This window comes from Pleurodeles waltl, chromosome 7, assembly GCF_031143425.1.
Source record: "Pleurodeles waltl isolate 20211129_DDA chromosome 7, aPleWal1.hap1.20221129, whole genome shotgun sequence".
In the NCBI taxonomy this organism is placed as follows: Eukaryota; Metazoa; Chordata; class Amphibia; order Caudata; family Salamandridae; genus Pleurodeles; species Pleurodeles waltl.
In genome coordinates, this window is record NC_090446.1 from 1471980255 (window position 1) to 1472007521 (window position 27267).

Genomic DNA, 27267 nt, shown 5'->3' on the forward strand with positions numbered 1-27267 from the left:
TGAAAATTATCTTCTTCTGGACTGTGAGCAAGTGGAGGTTTATCAGGGGTTCTGTGATGTGCCCTCTTGACAAGGAATGTTTAGGACGAGTCTTGAGGCAGTATTCAGAATTTGTTGCAGCTTGCTTAAATTCTTCGTGACAGTTCCAGCATAGAAGGTGCTGCTGTAGTCAAGTCTGCTTGTGATAAGTGCGTGTGTCACAGTTTTTCTGCTGTCAGTTGGGATCCATCTGAAGATCTTTTGTAGGAGTCGGAGGGTGTGGAAGCAGTTGGAGGTGACGGAGTTGATCTGTCTGGTCATGGTGAGCGTTGAGTTGGGGTGACGCTGAGGTCACATGCGTAGTGAGTGGGTTGTGGGGGCCCACCAAATAATGAAGGCCACCAGGAGTTATCCCAGGTTGAGGAGGAAGGTCCCATGATGAGGATCTCGGTTTTGTCGGAGTTCAGCTTAAGGCAGCTCTCCCTCATCCAAGTAGCGACTGCTTCCATCCCATCCCTGAAATTCTTCTTGACTGTTGAGGAGTTCTCGGTCAGGGAGATGATCAGCTGGGTGTCATCTGTGTAAGAGACGATGTTCATGCCGTAGTTCCTGACTGGGGCAAGCGAGGTCATATAGCAGTTGAACAGAGTGGGGCTCAGCGATGATCCCTGAGGTACTCCACAGCTGATGTCTGTAGGTTCTGACAAGTGCGGCAGGAGTCTGACTTTCTGTGTTCTGCCTGTTAGTAAGGAGTGTATCCATCGAAGGGCCTTGCCTTGTATGCCTGCTGTGTGGAGTCTAGCGCATAGGGTGCGGTGGGATACTGTATCGAAGGCCGCTGAAAGATCAAGTAGGATGAGGGCTGCTGTATGTCCACGGTCGAGGATGCAGCGGATGTTGTCTGTGGCGCGAGCAGGGTGGTTTTGGTGCTGTGGTTAATTCTGAATCCTGATTGGGAGACGTCTCGGAACTTGTTGTCCTAGATGTGTTGGCGTAGCTGAGTGTTGATTGCTTTCTCAGCAACCTTAGATGGGAAGGGCAGCAGGGAGATAGGGAGGTTGTTCTTGAGATCCGTTCGGCTGTGGGTTTCTTCAGGAGTGGTCGAATCTCAGCATGGTTTCAGTCTTCTGGGTAGGTTGCTGACTCTAGAGCAGTTGATGGTCTTGTGGAGTTAGGGCGCGGACAAGCCTCTGGCCTTGTTGAAGATGTAGTGGGGGCAGAAGTCGGTAGGGGCTCAGGAGTGGATGCTGCTGATGATTGAGTGGGTCTCATCCATCGTGAGGGGGTGTAGGTGTGCAGGAGTCTTTGGGGTTCGGAGGGTCCAGGCAGGGGTGTCTTTGGTGAGTTCAGCGTGTTTTGGGGTCCAAAGCTTTTGTAGATGTCTTTGATCTTCTGATGGAAGAAGGAGGCAAGTCTGTTGCAGAGATCCTGAGAGGGTAGGATGTTGGTGGTCTCGGCTTCTGATTTGGCGAATTCTTTGATAACGTTAAGAGTTCTTGAGTGTTGTGTGTGGTGGTGCTGATGCAGTCCTGTGGGCGGTCTTCCTGGTGGACCTGATGAGGCCATGGTGGGATCTAGTGGCGGATTTGAACAGTGCAAGGTCTTCCGGGGATTTGCTGTTCCTCCACTTCTTCTCCAGCCTCCGGCATGTCCGTTTTGATTTCTTGAGTGCATGGGTGGGAGGAGGACCTTGCACACCCTCTCACGGACACTGACTTGGACAAGATTTTGATGAATACACACAATCTCCTGCAACCCCAGGTTTAAACTGTTAAACTCCTGCTACCTACATAGAGCATATCTTACACTGGCTAAAATAAAATGAATATTTGGGGCACAATAAACAACCTGTCTCTGAAGCGGTGAAGATGGGCAGAAATGCTTCATATGATATGGACCTGTCCAGCTCTGACTACGTTTTGAGAAGGGGTAGTAGAATGCATCAACAAGGTGATGGAAAGGATGATCCCTCGCTCCCCCTTGGTGTGTTTATTGGGAGGATATCCATGGCCCACTAAATACAAAGTGACCATTAAGCTTCTGGACCTCACCCTCATACTTGCCAATCGCGCAATTTAGATGCGCTAGAAGGCAGCCAAAACCCCTCAGGTGAATAAATGGAGAGAAGCTCTCCTGCTGTGAGCGGGCTATGAAAGTGCTGTCTTGTTCAGGGAAACAAAACATGGCTGTTGCACAATGAATAAGGCCAGGGCATAGGATAATATGGTATCCCCTGACAGCTCCCTACTATCTGATAATGGAAAAGACATGGCTGTGGCCAAGACAGATACACTTACAAGCTTGCCTGGGCTGAATGTTGTTAAACTCTGGTCTACATGATGTATCATCACTGTTCAATCAATATAGTCACGTGCACTGTTAGGGGTTTGCAAGGGAGGCAGAGATTAGAAGAGGGAGGTGGTGGGAAGTTCAAATTGGGAACGATGGGAACAAGTTGATGGCAAGATATTATCCTGGGCACTTCTATATTCTGTACACCTACCTGATGTATTCAACATATCCCAAAAGTACAATAGAAAGTATGCTTTCAAATGTTTACTGATGTCAACTTGAATTGCTATGTTGTCTGATAATTTGAAAATGGAACAAAAATGTTGTTTAAAAAAACTATAGAGGGCTCCAGAGCATCGCCCTTCTGCCTTCCTCTGCAATTAATTGCTTAATGTGTAATAATATTGGATCGTCTGTTTACATATAAAAGATGGAGGGCCATATTTATACTTTTTGACGCAAAACTGCGCTAACGCAGTATTGCGTCAAAAAAATTAGCGCCGGCTAACGCCATTCTGAAGCGCCATGCGGGTGCCGTATTTAATCAATGACGTTAGCCGGCGTTAGCCGCCGGCGTTAGCCGCCGGCGCTGCCTGGTGTGCGTGGAAAAAAACGACATACACCAGGCAGCGCCGGCGTAGGGGGATATGGAGCTTGGGCGTCAAAAAATGGGGCAAGTCAGGCTGAGGCAAATATTTCGCCTCAACCCGATTTGCACCATTTTTTTCGACTCCCAACCCCCATAGAAATGACTCCTGTCTTAGCAAAGACAGGAGTCATGCCCCCTTGCCCAATGGCCATGCCCAGGGGACTTCTGTCCCCTGGGCATGGCCATTGGGCATAGTGGCATTTAGGGGGGCACAAATCAGGCCCCCCATGCCACCCAAAAAAATAAAAAAAAATACTTACCTGAACTTACCTTAATGTCCCTGGGATGGGTCCCTCCAGCCTTGGGTGTCCTCCTGGGGTGGGCAAGGGTGACATATAAAAGATGGAGGGCCATATTTATACTTTTTGACGCAAAACTGCGCTAACGCAGTATTGCGTCAAAAAAATTAGCGCCGGCTAACGCCATTCTGAAGCGCCATGCGGGTGCCGTATTTAATCAATGACGTTAGCCGGCGTCAGCCGCCGGCGCTGCCTGGTGTGCGTGGAAAAAAACGACGTACACCAGGCAGCGCCGGCGTAGGGGGATATGGAGCTTGGGCGTCAAAAAATGGGGCAAGTCAGGCTGAGGCAAATTTTTCGCCTCAACCCGATTTGCACCATTTTTTTCGACTCCCAACCCCCATAGAAATGACTCCTGTCTTAGCAAAGACAGGAGTCATGCCCCCTTGCCCAATGGCCATGCCCAGGGGACTTCTGTCCCCTGGGCATGGTCATTGGGCATAGTGGCATTTAGGGGGGCACAAATCAGGCCCCCCTATGCCACCCAAAAAAATAAAAAAAAATACTTACCTGAACTTACCTTAATGTCCCTGGGATGGGTCCCTCCAGCATTAGGTGTCCTCCTGGGGTGGGCAAGGGTGACAGGGGGTGTCCCTGGGGGCATGGGAGGGCACCTCTGGGCTCCTTCCGAGCCCACAGGTCCCTTAACGCCTGCCTTGTCCAGGCGCTCAAAAACGGCGCAAAAGCGGCCGTATGTCATTTTTTGTTGACCCGCCCACTCCCGGGCGTGAATTTTGCCCGGGAGTGTAAATACGGCGCACATGCCTCGGAGCCAATTTTTTAGACGGGAACGCCTACCTTGCATCTCATTAACGCAAAGTAGGTGTCCACGCTAAAAAATGACGCAAACTCCATGGACTTTGGCGCTAGACGCGTCTAACGCCAAAGTATAAATATGGAGTTAGTTTTGCGTCGGAATTGCGTAAAAAAAACCGACGCAATTCCGGCGCAAACAGAGTATAAATATGCCCCGTAATATCCACTTTCTGGCAGAAAAGGGCTCTACTGGCTGTGTTGCCCATGTGTCTGGCAGTGGCTGTTATAGCAAAGCCTCGCACAGTCAAAATAGACATCTGATTTGCTGTTCTAGTGTCGGGCAGTGCAGCACATCAGATAATGGAGTTTCAAGGCGTACCAATAATGCAGCCTTTTCCCTTATCAAAAATTTAAAATGAGAAAAATAGTTTACCTCTAACTCTATCCCAGCTTCTGATTGGGTAGAAGATCTTAGACCCGACTGATGTGATGCTTGCCAGAGGTACAGGATTCTGGAATCGTGGATGTGATCAAAGAGCATGCAAGCTCAGGTCAAAGAGGTCTGCCACAGGTAAGTTTTTTTAAGCAGTTTCACTTTGTAGGAGAGCGTGTGCATACGTGTTTGTCTGTGTGCTAGGGGACTGTGCATGTATGTCTTTGTGACTGTTTTTGTATGTATGTCTACTCTGGGTGGATCTTGCGTGGATTGAAAGGATGAGAGCGTGAATGCTGTAGTGTCCTGCTGGACACGTTCTAGTGTTCCACCAACCACTCGGCTGAGGGATGGCTTTACACACACACTACACACCCATCCAACATAGACGTCACCGGTCAGGTTACCCTGCCAATAAAAAGGGCTGGGTGCACGTGCTCGAGGCCAGTTAACAAAACCCAGACTATGTGTATGTGTCACCTCATTTTAGTAGCATGAGGGCCTAAGGCCCCCAACACTACAAATGGCAAGTGGAACCGACGTTCGATCTGCTTCACAAATAGATAATAGGAGGAGGATGAGCGAAAATATAAAGAAAACTCATCCGAACCCCACTGTGGTCCAAAGTAATTTCCTACCATTTTATTACTGCACCCCTCGCTCCCCCTGCAAAATCATCAGATTTCTGTTCTACAGCTTTTAAAAATTGTTTTGCAGGTAGTAGGGTGAAAGAGGGTATGGTAAATGAATTTCTTGAACTAGTCTGGTAAACTTGTGAAATAATCCAGGCCATAAAACAAAAAAACTGTGCAGTATATGTAGAGCTTTCAAGTTTTCCCATTCCATAGGTGGCTGTTTTTAGGGTCGAGTGCAAAGTGCTCTGTCCCTGGTGTAATCTCTCTTTGGGCTTTTAACCACACCCACGCCAAGCCCATCCGTTTTGTGTGGTTCATCAGCTTGCCTTTTAAATTTAGTTTGATTTCATTAGTGGAAGGCATGCATACGCCATGCCTCTTCCAGTGTTTAGCCCGCCTCGAGCACACCGGCCAACTACTGAAAACACACCAGGCTTCATGTTTTCCGCATGGTTTCTGCACTATTTTTCCTCTTTATTTCGTAGGTAGCGCAATCTCTCTGGGCAGAAGTCGAGCGTTTTGCATGACATCGACCATGTTACATGGATATTTGCACTTTTGCCAATATGTTTTGCTGCCAGCAGACTTCTGTTCCCTTTTGTGTGTTTGCTTTGTGCTCGCTTGTGTGAAACTGTTTTACTTTTCAGTTTATGTGCTAAGAAAAGTCAGGTTAGGAGTTTACAACGCTAATAGCTTTAACTCAAGTAAACGCAAGACCCAATGCACTGCAAATTCTTGTGAAATAGATTCTATCCAAGTCCCATTGTTTTATAGGGCCCTAGTCTGCTGAGTAAAAACTAAACGAAGGAAGATGTTTACCTTTAGATGAGGATGGTGCCTCTCAGGAAGGCACTGTACTGTACTCAGTTCAGAGTCCCTTTTTCTCGCAGAGGAGGAAGTGGTTTAAACATGTTCTTCAGGGAAGCGCGTTATAAACAGAAAATGTTTGAGCGTTATGCACACGCAAATGCAATGAACATATCAGACCGAGGACCCAGTACAAAGGGTTCTATGTCACCCCCTAAAGTACAAAGGACTCCATATTCCGCTACATAGAATCTACTACACTGAAATGAACAGGGATTACCACTCCTTAGGTTACCACTGCTGTGATTACTACCTCTGAGATTTCCAGTGCAAAGATTACCTCTGCTGAGATTACCACCTTTGAAATTACCACTGCAGTGATTGCCACTGCTGAGATTACCACTACTGTGGTTACTATCGCTGAGATTACCACTGCAGGGATTACCACTGCCGAATTACCAATGTTGTGATTACTACCTCTGAGAGTACCACTGCAGGGATTACCACTGCTGAGATTACCACTGCTGTGATTACTACCTTTGAGATTACTCCTGCAGGGAGTACCACTGCAGAGATTAACTCTACTGTGACTACTACCGCTGATATTACCACTGCAGGGATTACCACTGCTGAGTTACAACTAATATGATTACTACCTCTGAGAGAACCACTATAGGGATTACCACTGCTGAGATTGCCACTACTGTGATTGCTAACTATGAGATTACCACTGTTGGCATAACCCCTACTGTGATAACTACCTCTGAGATTACCCCTGCAGGGGTTACCACTGCTGAGGTTACCACTAATGTGATTAATACCTCTGAGATTACCAGTGCAGGGATTACCTTTGCTGAGATTACCACTGTTTAAAATTATCACTGCAGGGATTACCACTGCTGAGATTATCAATACTGGGATTACTAACTCAGAGATTACCACTGCAGGGATTACCACTGCTGAGATTACGATTGATGTGATTACTACCAATGGGATTACCACTACTGATATTACCACTACTATGATTACTACCACTGAGATTACCACTGCAGGGATTACCACTGTGGAGATTACCACTTCTGATATTACCACTACATTGAGTGAGATAGATTCAAAGTAAGTGTACTGACCCTATGCTAACCTACATCTTAAAATGAAACCTTACTTTATAACTACCCACCACCCTATCTTTATGGCCATACAGTGCCCTCTCCTTAACCCAGTGCTTATGTTGCGCCGGGGGCTGCCAGTTGGACCACCAGTACATATTTTGGAGAACCAGAACTCTTCCACTCTGTCCCATGGTGGTCCTATTGGTCTTTACAATGCATGGGCCTGCCCTGTCCGTTAGTCCCTCCCAAGCCCAGGCATAGACATGACTGTAGCATTCTCAAGTGGCAGGGACACCAAGTTATTCATTTTTCTGCATTCATTCTTATGTTAAATCATTCTGTGGCCAGGCAAAGACACACTTTCATTTTCATAAAATAATATTTTGCACCATGTAACAAGTCCAGCATTTCAGGCTTTTTATGAGTATTTCCTTGTTCTTTGTCCATGTACACAGGCATGCTATCAGTGTTAGGTGGACCAGCCCCTTTGATATTTTAGAACTTGCTGCTTTGTTTCACTCTTTGTCTTTTTTTCGGTAGAACACTAAAAAGGTGTTCCCATAACCTATTACATGGATATTTGCACTTTTGCCAGTTACATGGATAATTGCACATTTGCAGTTATATGGATAGTTGCACATTTGGGGTTACATGGATAATTGCACTTTTGCCGATAAGTTTCACTGCGAGGGGACTTCTGTTTCCTTTTGTGTTTGCTTTGCGCTCATTGTGGCCATCGGCTCACTTATGTGAAACTGTTTTACTTTTCAGTTTATGTGGCAAGAAAAGTGTGGTTCGGAGTTTACAACGTTAATAGCTTTAACTCGAGTAAATGCAAGACGCATTGCAAATGCTTGTTTGCATTGGTAATAATCCTGAGCATTTCTCTGTGAAACGACCACCACACATACCAGAAGGCAAAGGAAAAAAAAAGAGGAACTGCTAGAACTTGAGATGGAATTTGAGAGCTATCCTTGTACATCAAGGGTGTAGCTATCGATGGTGAGACAGGTGGTGTGGAAATAATGCCCTGGAGTGTGAGGGACCCTCTTCACCCAAGTAAATTGCTGTTTTCACAACCAATCTGTCGAAGAGATGCTTAATTTTCTCATTTGCATTAGGGTTTAAGGTGGCCGTAGAACGGAGGCCCAATTTTCTTGCTTGAATTAGGGATAAGTTGTCCTTGCTACGCCACTGTGGTTTTGTATTTTGTAAATCAAGGAAAAACTATAATCCTGTCTGCACAATGCATGTTCTGGTTGCAGTTTTTAAAATTCTCCCTCTCTCCTCTTTTCGCACTGTCAAAGGTCAAATTGTCACTTCTGACACAGCACAGGCATAATTTTGAAACCTCAAAAGCTGTAATACAGGCATTTCCCACTCCTGGAAATGTAATTGCCTCTGTTAATGAGCCAGTCACATACCTAGTTCCTGCTGTTTCAAAGTCTGAGATTTTAGGATATTTGAATCATTCCTCATCAGATCTAGAGTGCCAGATAATTTATTTGAAATTGCCATGAATGCACTTTGGCATCTACTTTTCTGATAATATTTCATGCTGGGAGAAGATAATCCTTAAACACTAGCCGCGGCCCACACTTTAGGGCACCTTTTGCCCCTCATGAAGAGTTTCGGTCAGTCTGACCAAAGGTCAGACTGACCGAAACTCTTCATTTTCAGATCAGGAAGCCAGGAGCGAGACATGCGTGGTTTGCACAGACTCCTGGCTGCCTGAGCTGAACTTTGCTGGGCTGAAGAAGTCACAGCTCCTATGGACGTGACCTCCTCAGCAAAGGTACCTCGAGGCCCTTCCCCTCGGTGACGAGGAGAAGCGTCACCCATTGACTCTGACCTGGATGCTTCAGGTTTATGCCCTCAAGTGCCTGGGGTGTGTGTCAATCAGAGACCCCTCGTCACAGAGTGGGGTGGGGTCAGCAGTTTCACGGACCCCATCTCACTCTGTGACGAAGTTAGGACTGCTGCCTTACCTCACTGGCTGACCTAAGGTCAGTCACTGAGGTATGGCAGCAGTCCCAACCCTCCTGGGACCTCTGAAGCAAAGCTGGAGGTAAGTGTGTGCGTTTTTTTTTAAAATTAATGTTTGGTGCGTGTGTGCGTGTATGTCTGAATATTTGATGAGTGTTGTGAATGGATGTGTGTGCGCGCGTGTTTGTGAATGAATGAGTATGAGTGTGCTTCCCGCCCGCCCCCTCCCTCCTAAAATTACCAGCCGTCACTGCTAAACACACCTAAAAGCTTCGGGCTCGCTTGCTATGGTCGCTCAGGACCATTCTGTGCAGGCATTCATGCCATGCCTATTTGAACGTTCAAAAGCCGCCGTCACTGGGGATGATTGGAGGGTTGACTGTGAGTGGACTGGAAGAATGTCTGGGGATAACCTCTGGGTAAGCAACCTTTCAAGGTCATTTGCACTGTTCATGGTACATGACATAACCTGACAGACTTACTGCAGTCCATCTTTATTTAGACATCTCATTATGGCACACCTATATTGAAGTATTGTTGGTAGCTATCTTTGATCTTCAAAAGTGTTAAAAGTCATCCTATGAATTAACTGCCATTCAGAAGAATTCCCTCTGCTAGAGTGAAACACATCAGGCTGAAAAGAAACCATATCACTGAACAACTATAATCTTTTGTGAGCAATACATGTTTATACCAATTAATGGAAATGTCCTCCCAACATGAGTTGATCAAGCAACGCAGCCAAATGCACAGCAAAGCATAATGAATACATCTTGTGGCCTTGTGTAATTTTCTTCAGTGCTCTTTGAAGTCAGTAGCATGTGATGTTCACCGCTAACTGAAATATTCTGCTAAAAACACTATTTGCAAATGTTGCAGGGCTAGCATCAACCACCGGAGCAGTACGACACCGAAAAGAGATGATGCATCGGCTATCTATAGCCTTGTTAAAAAACCGTGCAAGGCCCCACAGGTAACCTTGGTTTGAAGGTCCACTGATACCCATTATGCTGAGAGAGGAAAACAGAATGCATACAAATTTGACTAATAATAGTACTGTTCTTATAGAGTTTTTAAATGCTTCAATCTTGTAGTAAAAAATATGCTAATTTTTCTAAAGACCTAAAAGTAGAGAGGGCGTTATGTTTATTACCCGTAAGTCTTCTGGTACTAACATCTTTAATAAACTCTGGCTTGCAACTCCGAAATGCCTATAACTTTTTACTCATTCTTGCTTCTGCTTTCAATTCACTGTCCTCAAAAACTGGCTTCTCATCTTTACAGTGTAGATAGATTTCTAAGAAATAGGACTGTCTCTCTGATCATTTTTCTTTGATCAAACATTTCCTTAACAAGAAAATCAAAGCCTCAATATTACTTCAAGTTACTACATCTTTGTATTGCCAACAGAATAACAAGATATACCGAAGCACTCAAATATTGCTTAAGCACTGGGAATATTTCAGAATTATGTTGGGCTGCTGAATTATTTTCTGGCTATTTCAGGAAAAACTTTTATCATTTTCTAAATTAAGTGATAGACTTTTAAAGTATTTATATTTGTATATGTCTAGAATAGCAGTATTATTCTTGATGAATTGTCTTCAACTATTTTTTCTTCCTGAGTTGTAATAGTTTTAATTAATTGAATACAATAAAATGTATTCACATTTGTATTGCTTGCCCACCTCTGACCGCTCTTGCCAATTCAGAAAGATAATAAACTTCCTTGCTCAATAAGAATGTAACTTCTGGGAGAGGCGTGGTCTGGCCACAAGCATAATGGTTGCTTGCTGAAAGGGCTCTGCGCGCATGAGGAAAAAGAAGGGACATGTAACCCCACTGCCCAGCTATTTTGGTCTCTTCGGCTCCTGCAATACTGGGCTAACACTGGTCAAGAAGTAATGATGTATGGGGTGGCAAGAGTCTTTAACTGCATCCTGAATCTGGTTCCCTTCCTATTTTAAGGGTCATTGCCACATTGGCTCATCCGGATATGCACCTGCAGGGCTATATTAGCACACCCCTTCGGCACAGTCCACCAACAGCTAAAGGCAGTCAGTCCATAGGCCACAAGCAGCAAGGCCAGTGACCAGAATTGACTTTCCGCAGCTGGGGGTGGGATTCAGAGCTGTCATGCCCTCGAATAAATTCACTGTAAACCTGCTCATCAGCTGCTTTTTTCAGAGGCTCTTGCCCAACTACATCTTGGACCCCACCAGCAACTACCGCCTGTCGCCAAGGTGCCAGACACCCACCTAGGCACACAACCAGACTCCACGATGGAACGCATCCTGCAGGAAATCACAGTGGTGGGTAAACGCCTAGATGGTATGGACACCAGGATATTGGAGTAGACCTCGGACTCCAGTTCCCTCCTTTCAGATATAGCTGGATTCCAGGACAGAGTGATGGGGCTTGACCAACACCTAACTCTAGTGGAGGACAAACTTAACCAACCAATGGTTAAAGACCAGGAACTGCAATACCTAAGAGACAAACTCACAGACCTGAAGGATAGAAGTCATAGGGATAATTTCCACTTCTTTGGGATCCTGGATCAGGCAGAAGGCACAGATGTCAGAGCTTTCATTAAGGATATTATTCCTGTTAGACTTTTCATCCTTGGCATGGTCTCCCTTAACTTTTTTTGCCTCTGTTCCCCAGGTTGTTGATGTGTGCTGGACTCTGATTTTACTGTTTTTGTTACTCTGGGCACTTTACCGCTGCTAACCAGTGCTAAAGTGCACGTGCTCCTGTTTAAAATGTATACGTAATTGGTTCTCCATGATTGGCATATTTGTTTTACTGTTAAGTCCCTAGTAAAGTGCACTAGAGGTGCCCAGGGCCTGTAAATCAAATGTTACTAGTGGGCCTGCAGCACTGGTAGTGCCACCCACACAAGTAACCCTGTAATCATGTCTCAGACCGGTCACTGCAGTGTCTATGTGTGTATTTTTACACTGTAAATTCGACTTGGCAAGTGTACCCACTTGCCAGGCCTAAACCTTCCCTTTTCTTACATGTAAGGCACCCCTAAGGTAGGCCCTAGGTAGCCCCAAGGGCAGGGTGCAGTGTATGGATAAGGTAGGACATATAGTAATGTGGTTTATATGTCCTGACAGTGAAATACTGCCAACTTCGTTTTTCACTGTTGCAAGGCCTGTCTCTCTCATAGGATAATATGGGGGCTACCTTTAAATATGATTAAAGTGTAGATTCCCCTAGAGAGTAGATGGACATGTGGAGTTTGGGGTCCCTGAACTCACAATTTAAAAATACATCTTTTAGTAAAGTTGATTTTAAGATTGTGCGTTTGAAAATGCCACTTTTAGAAAGTGAGCATTTTCTTGCGTAAACCATTCTGTGACTCTGCCGTGTTTGTGGATTCCCTGTCTGGGTCAGTTTGACAGTTGGGTTGTTTTTCACCTCACACCAGACAGTGAAACAAAGGGAGCTGGGGTGTAACCTGCATTTCCTGATTAGCCATCTCTGCTAGGAGGGAGGGGTGGAGTGGTCACTCTCATCTGAAAGGACTGTGCCTGCCTCTGACAATGCAGACTCCAACCCCCTGGTGTGTGTCTGAGGCCTTGCCTGGGCAAGGCAGGATTTCACAAGTAGGTGTGAGTCCCCTTTGAAGACAGGTGACTTCAAAGACTAAAATGGGTATAAGAAGGGCACCCAAATCTACAGACTTTAGAAACACTTCTGGAACCAAGAGGAACCTCTGCCTGGAGAAGAGCTGATAGCTGAGGAAGAAGTGCTGCCCTGCCTGTGACTGTGCTTTGTGGAGCTTTCCTGCAGTGCTGCTTCTGCCAGAGTAAGAGGGCAAAGACTGAACTTTGTGCGCCTTCCATCTTGTGAAGAAATCTCCAAGGGCTTGAGTTAGAGCTTGCCTCCTGTTGTTTGAAGTCTCAGGGACAGCAAAGACTTCTCTCTGCCAGCACCTGGAGTCTCTGGAGAGACTCCTGCTCTGACAAGTGGTGCCCCATCCAGTTCCTGGGCCCTTGAAAAGAAAGCTGGTGGAAATCCAAGGAAATCGACTTGGGACGACTCCGGACCGACGGCGCTGCTGAATCCGGTAACGCCGCCTGCACCCGACGCCGTGACCCTCGCTGGAACGCGACACTCTTCGCAGGCCCGACGCCGCTGGAGCCCCGCTGAAGTCCGCGACTCCGTGGAAGTCGCCGCACCATGTCGTGACCGACGCCGCTTGAAGTGCACGGATTCAACGTTTCGCACAGATGCTGCGATCCCCGACTTCGCGCATCGGCTTGTTTTCACTCTTCGCCAAAGGTACTGTACTTGGGGGTCTACGCGACTCCGTGTCCGGCGCCGCTGGTGTTGGCTTGTTGGGAACGACTCCGTCACGACGCCGTGTTAACATCTCATCGAAGCATTTTTGTTTCTAAGCACTATTTTTGAGTTTAATCTCTAAAAATTCATAACTTGACTTTTGTATGTCGGACATTTGTCGTTTTGGTCTTGTTTTGTTTAGATAAATATTTCCTATTTTCCTAAACCGGTGTTGTGTCATTTTGTAGTGTTTTCATTAAGTTGCTGTGTGTGTTGGTACAAATACTTTACACCTAGCACTCTGAGGTTAAGCCTACTGCTCTGCCAAGCTACCAAGGGGGTAAGCAAGGGTTAGCTGAGGGTGATTCTCTTTTACTCTGACTAGAGTGAGGATCCTTGCTTTAACAGGGGGTAACCTGACTGTCAACCAAAGACCCCATTTCTAACAATTCCCATCATCAATGGCCTTTCATTTTCACCTCCACTGGAACTCCAACAGGAGCACAGGATAGGCCCTCAATGCAAGGATGCTCATGGGAAGCCTCACCCGATAATAGCCATTTTCTCACAACATGAACAGGTGCAACAGCTCCTCCCTGCAGCCCGGACTCATGGCCTCTATGACTACAAAGGCCATGAGCAGCGTCTAGCCCCTGATTTCTCTCGGAACACAAACGAGAAACAGAAAGCCTTTCTAGCCATGCGGCCACAGCTCTGACAATTTGACATTAGATGTGGCCTCTTCGAACCTACCAACATGTGGATTACCCAGGGGGTCACTCCAGAGACTTTTTTGATACTTCTGCACTACACAGGTTCCTGGGCGATCTCCCTTCACAACCAATGGACCATTCCACATTGGGGTCCCAGGATGACCCGCACTCGTTGGAGGCCACTCCCTCCACATCTATCTCTGAAGACCAATGGACCACCGGTAGGCATCAGAAATGGGACAGACAAATGGACAGACAACATAGATCTCAGGAGGTCAGAGTGACTGCTAGACAGGCAGTAGCGATTCTCACCCAAGACCAGACCAGGGACAAATCCAGATCACCGCTGAAACCCTTGGCTACGGAAACCTGACTTTGACCCCCCTTTTTGTAACCCTGCACGTCTGCCCTGCTGGGTCCAGGGGCAATGGGTCATCCATCAGCTGCGTCAACTGGCTGAGTTCTCTATTACTTAATGTTTAGTGTTACTGGATGTTTGCTTATTTTGTGCAGGCATGTTCTAACTACTTCATCATTTTGGGACCTCTTCTTTGGTATGTCCTTAGAACCCCCGCAAAACACTGCCGGCCAGGACAAAGACAACCCTTTCGGCCCTCTGCTCCTCCATGAGTTATGGATGCCCTGCCTATAGGGCTATGGCCCATCCTTCGGGCATATCAATGCAGGGTCAGTTTACCTTATTTTATATGACTGTTGGGGTTCTCCCTGTTACTTTATTGGTGTGTATAATTATGTGACCCTACTCAACAGTCAGATCTCACATATGAGTCCTCTAACTGCAGGGACCAAATGATTGTATTATTCCTCCTTTTTTCCCCCTTGGGTTAAATAGATGTCTCTCTGCATTCTGCTTCTTCTATCCACCCCTCCAGACCGACCCCTGTTAGCCCCCTTCACAGGTCAAAAATCATATCTTTCTCTTGCACCTCTCTGACTGCACACTGCCCCTCTTCGTGGCTCCCAGTAGGGTGACGCTGGGACTCGCCATCCTTGGTTGTCCTTAACCATGGGGTATTACCAAAGGCTGGAGCTCAGAGCTGTCTTCTTTATGTGGCTCCCCTGGCCCCCATCCTTGCAGGGACTGAACACCTTTTTCACATCAGAGGGGCAGGCATATCCTCTATCAGCTCGTCTCAGGAATAGTTGTCTGGTAATCTTTTCTCACCCATTCTGTACTATAGACGATTCTACACCTATCTCATGCCAAATCCTGTAACAGTCTATTGTTGGCCGCCTGAGATTTGCCCAGCTTACCTTAGAGAATAGGATGCTTTTTAAAGATACACCCCCACCTGCCCATAAGAGTGAATGCTAAGCATGTGTGGGCTTGGGTTCTGAACTGCAATCCCTCATGGACTTCGTCATTCCCCCTTCACATTTGCCATGTAGTCCCGACAATTTTAGGCATAATTCCTGGTGCACTTAGATGCAGCTCCACCTAGACCAGGGTTCTGTAAAGTCGGTCCTGGAGAGCCGGGTCCATGCCAGGTTTTTAGCATATCCACATTTAGAATAAAGATGTTTCAGAAATCTACATTTTAATAAATGTGGATGTGCTAAAAATCTGGCATGGACCCGGCTCTCCAGGACCGACTTTGCAGAACCCTGACCTAGACATAATCCATCCTATTTAATGTCCAGAAGTTACGAATGTGACCTCACATCCCACACACATTCGCCAGGCTTTGGACTTGTGTATGTGGATGGGTATATCCACCTGCCCACTAACATTCCCATTTGCACCACCCGTTCGGTTATATGACACATCACTCTTCGCACGTGAGTTGAAAATGTGTGACATCCTTCCTTTGCTCCCTGGCTGCCATAGCTGGCTTTTACCATTAAAAACGGATGTTGCCTCCTTCACCCACCCCATGTTGTGGGTGGGGACCTCAGGCACGTGAGCAGAGCAAGTTTAGAACCGCATTCAGAAGTTTTTAGACTTGTGCCAGGGCTTCCCCTCCCTGCTTCAGAGTCAGTTTCTTGTCCATTTTGCCCCTTTTCACTTCCTTTCCTCCCCCCTCTCCTTACCACTATATCTTCCCTTTCTTTTTTTCCTTAGCCGCTTGGCGCATTGTCTCGCCTCTTCCCGCACTCAACCTCAGTGAAGATGGGTATCCTCCCCACCCCTGTGACCAAGGGGCCCCCCACTAAGCCTAGCCCCTCCCTTTCCCTCCCACTCTCCCTCCACCTTTTTTGTTGGGCATCCCTAATTGTTGTTACTGGTTCATATACACTTACCACTAGGGGTATACTTCCAAGGGCTCCCAACCATGTCCACGCTATCTCAAACATCTGGGAATGTTAATGGCCTCACCCACTACATTAAAAGGAAAAAGGCATTAACTATTTGCATTCCCAGAAGGTAGACATAGCTCTTCTACAAGAAACCCACCTTTCCTCTTCAAATCAGAAAAGTTGCAACGTGACTAGGTAGGCTGGGCAGTACATACCAGCTGCCCAACAACTTTGACCCCAAACTCAGGCGTGTCCCAGAAATGCGGCATAGCGATCCTCATGCGCATATCCTTACCCCTTGGAGGAAAGGCATGGTTACACCATTTACTGCCTGATGTCAGTGTGCTTGAATGTGTCTACTGGGATCCTGCTAATCAGGACCTCATTAGTTATGCTCTCTCCTTTTTAAATTGGCTGTTTGTTACTGCTAACACAGTATTTCACCCACAACTGGCAAACTGGTGCCCCCTTATAAGTCCCTAGTATATGGTACCTAGGTACCTAGGGCATTGGGGTTCCAGGGGATCTCTATGGGCTGCAGCATGTATTTTGCCACCCATAGGGAGCCCATGCAAAAGCTTCTGTAGGACTGCCATTGCAGCCTGAGTGAAAAGGTGCAAGCACCCTTTCACTGCAATTTACACTGCACCAGGTAACTTATAAGTCACCCCCATAGCAGGCCCTCCAGCCCTGAGGGCAGGGTGCAAAGTACCTATGTGTGAGGGCACCCCTGCACTCGCAGAGGTGCCCCCACGACCTCCAGGACCATTTTTCAAAACTTCATGAGTACGGGGACGCCATTTTACGCGTGCACTGGACATAGGTCACTACCTATGTCCAGCTACATAATGGTAACTCCGAACATAGGCATGTTTGGTATCAAACATGTTGGAATCATACCCAAGGCTTTTGCAAGCATTGGTTGTATGATTCCATGCACTCTGGGGGCTCCTTAGAGGACCACCATTATTGCTATTCCAGCCTTCTGGGGTTTTCTAGGCAGTCCCAGTGGCTGCCACCTCACAGACAGGTTTCTGCCCTCCTGTTGCTTGAAAAGCTCTACCCCAGGAAGGCAGAACAAAGGATTCCCTTTGTGAGAGAGGTGTTACACCCTCTCCCTTTGGAAATAGGTGTTACATGCTTGGGAGGGGTAGCCTCACAAAGCCACTGGAAATGTTTTGAAGGGCACATTTGGTTCCCTCCTTGCATAAACCAGTCTACATCGATCCAGGGACCCCCAAGTCCCTGCTCTGGTGTGTAACTGGACAGAGGAAAGGGGAGTGACCACTTTACTGTCCATCGCCACCCCAGGCGTGGTGCTCAGAGCTTCTCCAGAGGATCCCTGGGTTTTGACATGTTGGATTCAAGATTGGCAGAGAACTCTGGGAGCATATGAGTGGCCAGTGCCAGCAGGTGACATCATAGCCTTCCCCTGATAGGTGCTTACCTGTTTAATGACCAATTCACCTTTCAGGGCTATTTACGGTCTCTCCTTTGGGTGGTTCCTCAGATTCGGATTGCAAGACTCCCGCAGGAATCCTCTGCATCCTCCACTCCGAATTCTCACTGAAGAAACTGCATCTGGACTCTCCAGAAACTTTATAAGCTGCAACAAAGAAGTAAGACGCCTTCTTCAACATTGTATCTCCGGCGCCTGCCAGCAACTGCAACTGTTTCCCGGTGGTGCATCCTCTGAGGAGAGCCCCTCTTCATCCTGCACCAGAAGATCGAAGGTTCTCCCTTGAAGTGAAGGAGTAACTCCACTGCTTCTGCAGGCACCAACTGCAACAATGACCGGCTGTGTGGATCCCCTCTTCTTCTGAGCTGCGTGGATCCTGCATCACGGGTGGTAGACTGAAATGGTCCCGAAGGTCCTCTCGTCCAACTGTCCAACTTTGGTGGAGGTAAGAGCTTGCCTCCACACGCAAGACAGTAGCCCCGTGCACTACATCTTTTGCAGCTGCCAAGGCTTGTTGGCATCCTTCCTCCAAGTTCTTCATGCATCTTGTAGCTCTGCCCCCCAGCACTCAATCCTGTAACGCACAGCTTCCTGAGTGGTTTTCCGGTGGCGTGTGAGCCTTTGTCATAATGCTGCATGGGCCTCTTTTGCACCTTTCTTGTCCCCGTGCTGTGGGACTCCTGTGTGCGCTGCCTGGTCTTCTGGGGGCTCTCTGAGCTGCTGAGGGCCTCCTCTGGCTCCCCCTCCTGGGTACAGTCCACCTGGTCTATCCTGGTTCTGGGAAGCGCCATTTTCTGCTAACCCCAATCTTTGTGTGTGCCAAGGCTTGTTGGCAGACTCCGAGAGCCTGGCTTCTAGACACTGCTTACATTTCACTAATAAGGTATAACTGGACCTGGTAAGTACCATAGGTACCCACTACAAACCAGGCCAGCCTCCTACACCTCTGACCTTCCTTAAAACTCGGACGGATCCAAATGTTCATCATGCACTTGTTAAACTAAAGGTCGGTAACAATGTGCTATGTGTTGGTTTATGCCTCAGTAGGGACTAAATGGTCCTTCTTCCTACAGTTCAGTTGTCTCCTTACAGAAATTGGGGCTGTGCAATTTCTACTGGGAGGAAATTGAATGTGGTGCATGACCCAATCATGGATCGAACAGGTTCCTTTATACCATTGTAATGCAACTGACAGTGCCCTAATGAATTATATTTTTCTGGATCATGGCTTGACTGGTCATTGGCACCTTCCACATCCAGCGAAGCAGGAATACACCTTTTTGTCTCCAGTACATGCCATACATTCCCAAAGTGACTACTTCCTGATAACCCAAAGGACTGTGGCCCACATTACGGACTCCTGTATATTGGTGGCTGCACTATCCGACCAGCGTGAGCGTCCTCCTCACCCTTAACCTGGGGCTAGCCAACCTGGGGCACAAGCCGTGGCGTCTTAATATCTTGCGCTGCCGCACACCTTAGGGCAAAGAACAACTTAGAACCCATGTCGCCACCTATTTGGAATACAATAGGGGATCAGTTACTTCGGGAAGGGTCCTGTGGGCTGCAGCCAAGACAACCATTTGAGGTCACCTGATGAAAGATGTGGACGTAGCAAATGCTAAAAGTCACATCCAACAAACAGAATTAGAGCAGGCGATATTGACCCTCACACAACACTATGCCAGAACCCTCCCCCCTGTTCTACGCTTCTGACTCAAAAGGGCCAAAATAGAACTTGACACCCTCTTTACCTCCAAGGTGGAGTATGCCCTCAGCAGAATGAAGGGCTGTCACTACGAACAAGGGGAGAAAGCAGGCCATCTTTTGGTGGCCTAGCTGCATCAACAGGAGGCTGCTCTAGCCATATCAACCATACGCTCTGCGACTGGCGATACCCCCACACACTCCCAGGAAATTGTTAAAGAATTTGCAGCCTTCTACTGCTCTCAATATGCGCCCAAAACCGCAGTAGATCCCACACGCTTATCCACCTTTTTAACCGATGTCTCCCTACCCAGTCTTAATGACAATGGCAGGAGTATGCTGGAGGCTGAGATAAGCAAGGACGGCTTTGCCCAGGTGATCTCTAGACCATGCTACCATAAAGCCCCAGATGAAGATGGATTCCCCAAAGAATTGTATAAGTGGCAGGAGAGGATGTAGTCACATCCCTGTATGAATATGAAGCCTTGAAGGATACAACACATACTGGTACCTGGGTCCCATTTCCAACAAGGCATTCATAACATTCCTTCTAAAACAGGGGAAAGACCCCCTCCTTTGGGGAAGCTATCGGCTCATTTCCCTCTTGAATGGGGACATCAACATCCTGGCAGGAGTACTGATGACTCGATTAAGCAAAGTCATCCCCTCTCTTATCCATCACACTCAAGTGGTATTTGTACCCGGCCGTTTATCCCTTAACCACCTCCGCACTTTGGCGCATACCTTATGGCCATCCAGGGATTTCCAGGCAGAAGCCCTTGCTCTATCCTTGGATGCAGAAAAAACATTCAATAGGATTGAATGGGTGGTATCTGTTTGAAGTCCTTAAAATCTTCGGTTTGGGAGATGACTTTATTGCCAAGGTCCGATGGCTTTATGACTCACCCACTGCGCAGGTGAATGGCAGGGCTTCCTATCGGATCCGTTTCCCATCAACCATGGGACCCACCAGGGCTGCCCGCTGTTGCCCTTATTGTTCCTTCTGGCCATGGAACCCTTAGCCGCCACAATCCGTCAAAACCCAGAGATATCAGGAATCCCGATTTCAGGCAGTACTTCTACGCTATATCTATATGCGTATGACATCCTTTTTACACTTACGGATCTTCCAGGTTCTCTCCCAAGCTTGCAGGGCATCCTCAAGACTTTGCAGCCCTATCAGGCTATAAAGTAAATTGGGACAAAAGTGAGGCCTTACCAGTATCCCGGGTCACCATCAAGTATGTCGTTGTGGGTCTACCAAGCAACTGGACACCCTCTCATCTTACGTATCTGGGGATTTACATCAGCAGAGGCCTGGAAGACATGGTCTCAGATAATCTCGAACTACTGCTAGCACGAACATGATTAGACTTTGCCAAGTGGTCCAAACTTGGTCTTTCCCTGTGGGGGAGGATTCAGGCGGTGCACATGGTAACACTACCCCGCTTTGCCTATGTTCTGGGTATGCTGTCCTTGCTGACACCCCTACCTTTATTGCGTTCGGTAGACAAAATCAAACGCTCCTCCATCTGGGGATCTGCCCATCCCGTCTAACCAAAGCCAAACTACTGGCCCACCGCTCTTGTGGTGGATTAGGCTTACCCTCAGTAGAGATGTACGTGCTTTCACTGCACCTTTCCCAACTGGTATATATGCTTCCCGGGATGAAAGACCCACCGCAATGGGTGCAAAAGGAACAGGACTTGTTACACTACCCGAGGGGAACGAGCCCCCTCTATGGGGATGGGAAATCTGGAATGCATCCCCGCAACTCCATGATGGAATCCACAATGGAAATGCACCCACAAAGCATTTGGTATTGACGCTTATCTTCATGACCATGCCCCATTTTGGGGTAACACAACGCTGAGAATCAGAGGGAAGATGCTGGACTGGAGTGTATGGCGGATGGCTGGCATCACACAAATCGGGCAGGTCCTGAGAGATAGAGACTTGAAGTCCTGTGCTAGACTGTGAGAGGAATTCAACCTCCCCACCCAGCAAGCTTGGTGATATACTCAACTCCGACACTGCCTCGCTGGTAGCCTGTGTCCGCGCCCCTGTTCCCTGCCATCCTCACCATTGGCTTCTTGTCTTTGCACATGGGGACACTATCCTGGCATGATGTCTACCATACATGCCCTCTTGATCTGACACCTCTATTCCATACCCCTTCTCCACAACCTCAGCACCTCCTGGCAGTTAGAGCTCCAAGCAGAATTTGACCAGGAAGATTGGGCAGATAACATAGAAGCCTGCCTCCGAGTAGCGAAGGAAGCTCGGATAAATGCTCCACAAGTGCTATTGGACGCCTGTTGAATTAAAGACAGCAGGCCTCCTGCCTCATGCACAATGTTGGCACTGTCCCCATGCCCACTGCGATCTCCTCCATATCCTATACTACTGCCCAGCGATTACCACATACTGGGACGCAGGGGGGCGCAGACTGCGGGAAACACTACCACTGCTGAAACCGCTGCCACGTTCGCTATTATTTCTCCAGGACTTTACAGGTTCCCTGGATCTGACGCATCCCCAAAAGCGTCTCTCTCACACTGCACTTGCCACAGGCAAAACCTGCACCCTTCGACATTGGAGATCTACGATACTCCCCATGCATGGAGAATGGCTGTTGGCAAGGTACCACACAGCATCATATGAGTGTGTCATTTAGAATATGCAGGAGCAGGTGGACCTATTCTCTCACACTTGGGCCCCCTTTCTCTAGGCTGAGGTGGACCCCCAGTGAAACACTAGTTCTTGCATTAATTGCTGCTTCTTCCTTGTCTTCATTTGCTGCCCTCTTCCCCCACCCAAATCCTGCTACCTCCTCCTGGTCCTATCTGCCCCCCAAGTCATGCTAGACCCCACCTGACTTCCCCACTGATCCCCACCTTCTTGTTCTTTCAACTGCTACCCTTCACTCATTAGGCATTTTCATCCCCTATAATGCTATTCCTGTCCTTGTTTTACCCTGCCCCAAGCCCTATTTTTCCTCTCCCTCATCTCTGTTACAAAGATACTATTTCCTTTCCCCAGTCCCAATCTTGATACATCTATGGCGCCAGGACTCTGTATTTTTTACAGCAAGATCATTCTATCTGCGGTCTTCCATACTGTCCTCCTATCTCCTCTACTATTACTATTTCTTGGCATCCACAAAGATGTTGACATAAACTCTACAAATTACATACTATAGATTTCCAACCCACTAGCACACCCTCAAACAGTGCCAGCGCTAGGTTACTTTCCCCTAGTGCCTTCCTGTGATAACATGACTTGCCTCCACCCCTTTTCCCACTATACATGCCTTTTAACCATCACCACAGTTTTGATGTCTGGTTTACTGTTGGGACTCGGCGCCTTTTGACCCCATTACCCCAGAACCACTTTGCACTGGCAGGGTACACACCTTCTAAGTGCTCAAGCTTTCCTGCCTAATCTAGGAGTTGCATTATCCCCTTCTCCCTGTATGATTCTTTTCACACTCGCCCAACTCCTCTGAGTTCCCAGGCTAGGAAGGAGTAGCCTCCTTTCTTATTGCACTGAGGGTCCAGTTCTCTTTTGTGCACCAAAGAACCATGTATGAATAATGTAGTCAATGTTCCTTCAAAAGCTGTAACAAATCACATTCTCTTGGCATTAGTGGTATTATGTTATTTGTGATTTTCTTCAATAAACAATTGTGAAACAAAAAAAAAATGTAATGTCTTTCTTCCCCAAGGAGATTTCTAAAGTTCTGCAGGTATATCAAAAGGCAGCACTCTTGAGTCTCTAGCTCAACTAACACTGCAGATCCTCATATTCCCATTGTAGGTAGCCAAAATCCATTGCTTCTCACATATCAATTGTCTATTAGATAGGTTAACTTGAACAACCTAATTAACAGTAGCCTAAAGCCTACCCCTACTAACAAAATAATAATCTCCTCCTTAAAATGCCTTTTTCTGCAATATCAGATTGGTTAGGCGATCTCTTACAATATTATCACTCAATAGTGACATTATACTTTTAGCTGAATCCTAGCCTATCTATTCACAACCCACCACTGATGTCCTGCCTCCAACTATTCTATCATATGGTTGGATGTTTAACAACGTATAAGTGGCCAAATTACCTTGGTCCATGAACAACGCAAAGAATTGTAAACATTGTCCAAAACCTTTCCCATATTTCAATGCCTGATTTTAGAATTCAAGCCTATTGGCTCTCCTTACTAAAAGTTGAACATTTTTCCCACCCTGAAGGGTATCATAAAAATGTTGTATCTAAAAATAATATTTTTTGTAGGTTACTTCAGTCTACAATGGATTATTTGAATGGCCACCCACCTCTTCTCTTGTCCCGTCTCCTCATTATCAGCCTGACTAATGTGGAGGAGGTCATCCTACGCCTCATTATTTACAAAAAGACAGGCTGCAGGCTTTCTGTCTGATGGCTTCTTTCCTGGTAATTGGTCACAACGTTCACAAATTTCTTTTATTGCTATACTTTTGCATATTCAAAACATAGATCGAACTAAAAGTTGAAAGACCATAGTCTGCAACAGCAAGAATCTTGGTCTCACAAATTTAGCCACACAAGTCGTATCTAGCCTGCCCCAAAATATATAGGTTGTTTAGGATATTGTCACTTCCACATGCAGTAAACCCTTGTTTCCCAGGAAATGTCATAACTCCAAAGAGTTAAATGAAGAAAAGACAATTCTGAAAACAAGGGAACACTGATTACTGAAAACATTACTGCTGGCAACAAATCACCCTCTTAGTAAGAAATCACCTACAACTGGTCTCACCTCAAACAGATTATGGATCTTGAAGTTATCAATACCCTAAACCATAATAATCTTCTAAATAATTCTCAGTTCTCATTCCTGTCTTCTCAGCCAAAGAATGTAACCCCCAGCTAACTTAATGTAACCCCAATCAAAATAAACTTCCTTCCTCCTAAGGGGTCTTCTTAGATTGTTTGAACTGCTGCTAAAATAAAAACCTCCATGGATTCCTATGATCCCTACAAGTTTCATTCAGTTTTTGGTCCCTCGCTTTTCTTCAACATTCTGGGCAGGTAGTTCTGTAAATAAACAGGTCAAACACTTCATAGCTGGCAGCAATCCTTTGGATAGTTCAGCTTTACAGCACCTAACAGCACCACAACTGACATTTTCCAATTCATAGACGATGACGTGCTTTGATGGTGGCTATTCCTGTCTGCTGTTTCTACAGGAGGGTGCATGGTTCTGCAAAAGGGTGAGCAATATATTTGAATTTCCACTCCTATTTTGCTCTGCATGTGAACTTTATCAAAATGACGGGGTTCTGCCTCTTTACATTTTTAAATCTTTCGCCCTACCCTAGTTTGGAAGATACAATTTTGAACAGTTTGAATCGTACCTCACTATTCAAGCCCCACAAATCAAAACAGGTGATGTACTCTCTAACCCATTTCCTCTTTCTCAGAGTGCACTGAAAGGCTCCCCTATATCACCTCCCAGCGTTATCCTGCATCTAGAAAACCAGGTGACTACTTAAAGATATCAGCATCTCATATCAACAATAAGAGGAAGATACACAACTCTTGTTGAAAGTCGCCTTCCACATACATTTCTTTGGACTAGGCAATAGGCAGTATTCAGTCCTGAGTGGCTCTCTCCTAAACAAAACTATGTTAAACAAAACTCTGACTTAATTCGTTTTTTCACTCCTCTTTTCCTTTTTAGGACTCTATCAACATACTTCACTGTAAACAAACTAAAATTGACTGCTATGCATCCTATGTCGAAGTATCACACAATATACAGCGCACCTCACTGAGGCTTTTGAATGCCTAGTTCCTTACATATACAGAGATACTGTATCACCTTTTTGTTCTCCAGCCTGTGTTGACTGATTTAAAGTCACTGTCTCTTGGAACTAATTTCTACAAGGTGACTTTTCACACTACTGGTTTTGACAACTGATGATCTCAGTTTAAGCATCTTTGCAGGGCAAATGAAAGATCTAAGAGGTTCTGATCATGAGATTAAATACTGGCCCTCTTGAGGCAGTAGTTGTAATTTTTCAGAACTTCAAGGTAAATCTTTAACAAATTTAACTTCTGTCCGTTCTGTCCAAGACAAGTGATACCATGCAGTCATGACAAAAAATATCTAAAATGTCCTTCCATGATAACAAAACCTGCTACCATTTTAGGTTTTGCTGTGCTTGTGAGGTCTTTTGTAAGTAAACGGGGCTATCATCCAGCCCCTTACTTACAATTTGTTTTCCCGCTAGTAACATTGTTTTCCTTGGCTTTTATTGGTTTTTGAAAGTTAGTTACTGTAGGTTTCTGTTGAGGTTGTTTGTTTTTCATGTGTTTTCTGTTCTGTGGAGCCTGGATCAAAGTACTCCTCTCTTTGGCACATTTTGATCGTTTTATGGGAGCCATTGTTTTTTCTTTTTAATCCAGCTAGAATGTTGCCTGCACATATTCTTTGGAGTTTAAGGTACTAATTGAGCTTCTTCCTCCACTCTGCTGTTGTAGCTACTTTGGAAGATATTCTTTTTAATACATTGTTGCCGACTTCCTCCATTCAATATTTGTTCAATGCGACTTGACTTTTCCTGTGAATGGACCTTATAATAACGGTTGTTTGGCCACTGGGAGCTGTGTTGAAGACATCTATTGTTTTGTTACAACTACCGATTAGTTAAACAAGCGATATTTAAGTGTATATTATAACAAGGTTTTACTGACAATAGTTTTGATGATTTTAAACAGGGTGTATATTTCATATGCTTACCAAATTTGCTATTTGCCATTTTTAAACATTGTTTTCTTAGGACTACTGATGATTTAAACAAGCCATATGTTCATGCATGATGAAACACAACATTTGACAAATTTGCAGATTTGAAACGAGGTTTACATTTCATTTACTTACCGATTTCGTTATTTGCTATTGAATTTATTTGTCATTTTTTAAACATTGTTTTCTACTGATGAGTTAAACAAGTGACCCGTTCTTGCATGATGTAAAAAGGGTTTCAATGATGACAAATTTGTGGTTTTGAAATTGGGTTTACATTTCATATGCTTACCAATTTTGTTATTTGCTATTTTAAAGATTCTAAGCCTATTTGGCAAGTGAATAAAATCAGTCTTGCATTGCATTTGGCAGTAATACAGCTCTTTTGTTTGTTTGCCCATACAAAATAATATTGTATGTGAGCACAATAGTTAGAACACAGGGCGGGTTGCAGCCTATAATTACATGAACTAATTAATGCAAGAAAAGTGTGATTAATGTTGCCGCTATATATTTTGAACTGCATTACCAAATTGCTTTCAAACGAAAACATTAATTTCTGTTTAACGGAGTTACAACATTAGTAGTAGCTGTTTTATTAATTTTAGGCATGCATTTCATTTAAATGTAAGTGTCAATCGATTAAGGGCCAGATGTATGACAGTCAGCTTTTGCGACTCGCAAATTCGATTTTTAGCGACTCACAATTTGCGAGTCACAAAAGCTGATGTACAGCAGTGTCTCAAACACTGTTTACGATTCACAAATGGGTCACAAGGGACATGCTTCATTAATATTCATGAGGCAGGTCGAAATTTGCAACCCATTTGGGAATGGCAAGCACTCACAGGGATGGTGGCCTGCTGGGGTCAGCAGACCACCATGTCTGTGACTGCTTGGATGCAATAAAAAAAAAAAAGTTTCCTTTTAATTTTTTCAGAGTAGGCAGTGGCTCCTGAAAAAATGTTGGTCCTTTGGGGTCCCCTTCCCATTTGTGAATGGGTTACCACCAACTTGAAGTTAATGGTAAACTGTGAATGTTTTGCAAAACATTCTCACATCCTCCATGCGACTCGCTATTATGAAGGGGTGCCC

The 27267-nt window shown here is 45.9% G+C and overlaps 1 protein-coding gene across 1 annotated transcript in view; it reads left to right on the forward strand.

The window, feature by feature from the left end:
* Positions 1–27267, forward strand: part of LOC138246526 (B-cell receptor CD22-like) — a 498077-nt gene that overhangs the window by 466374 nt on the left and 4436 nt on the right. The window contains exon 13 of the mRNA XM_069201182.1: positions 9828–9921. Coding sequence (XP_069057283.1) covers positions 9828–9921 — 94 coding nt within the window. The remainder of the gene's footprint in view (positions 1–9827; positions 9922–27267) is intronic.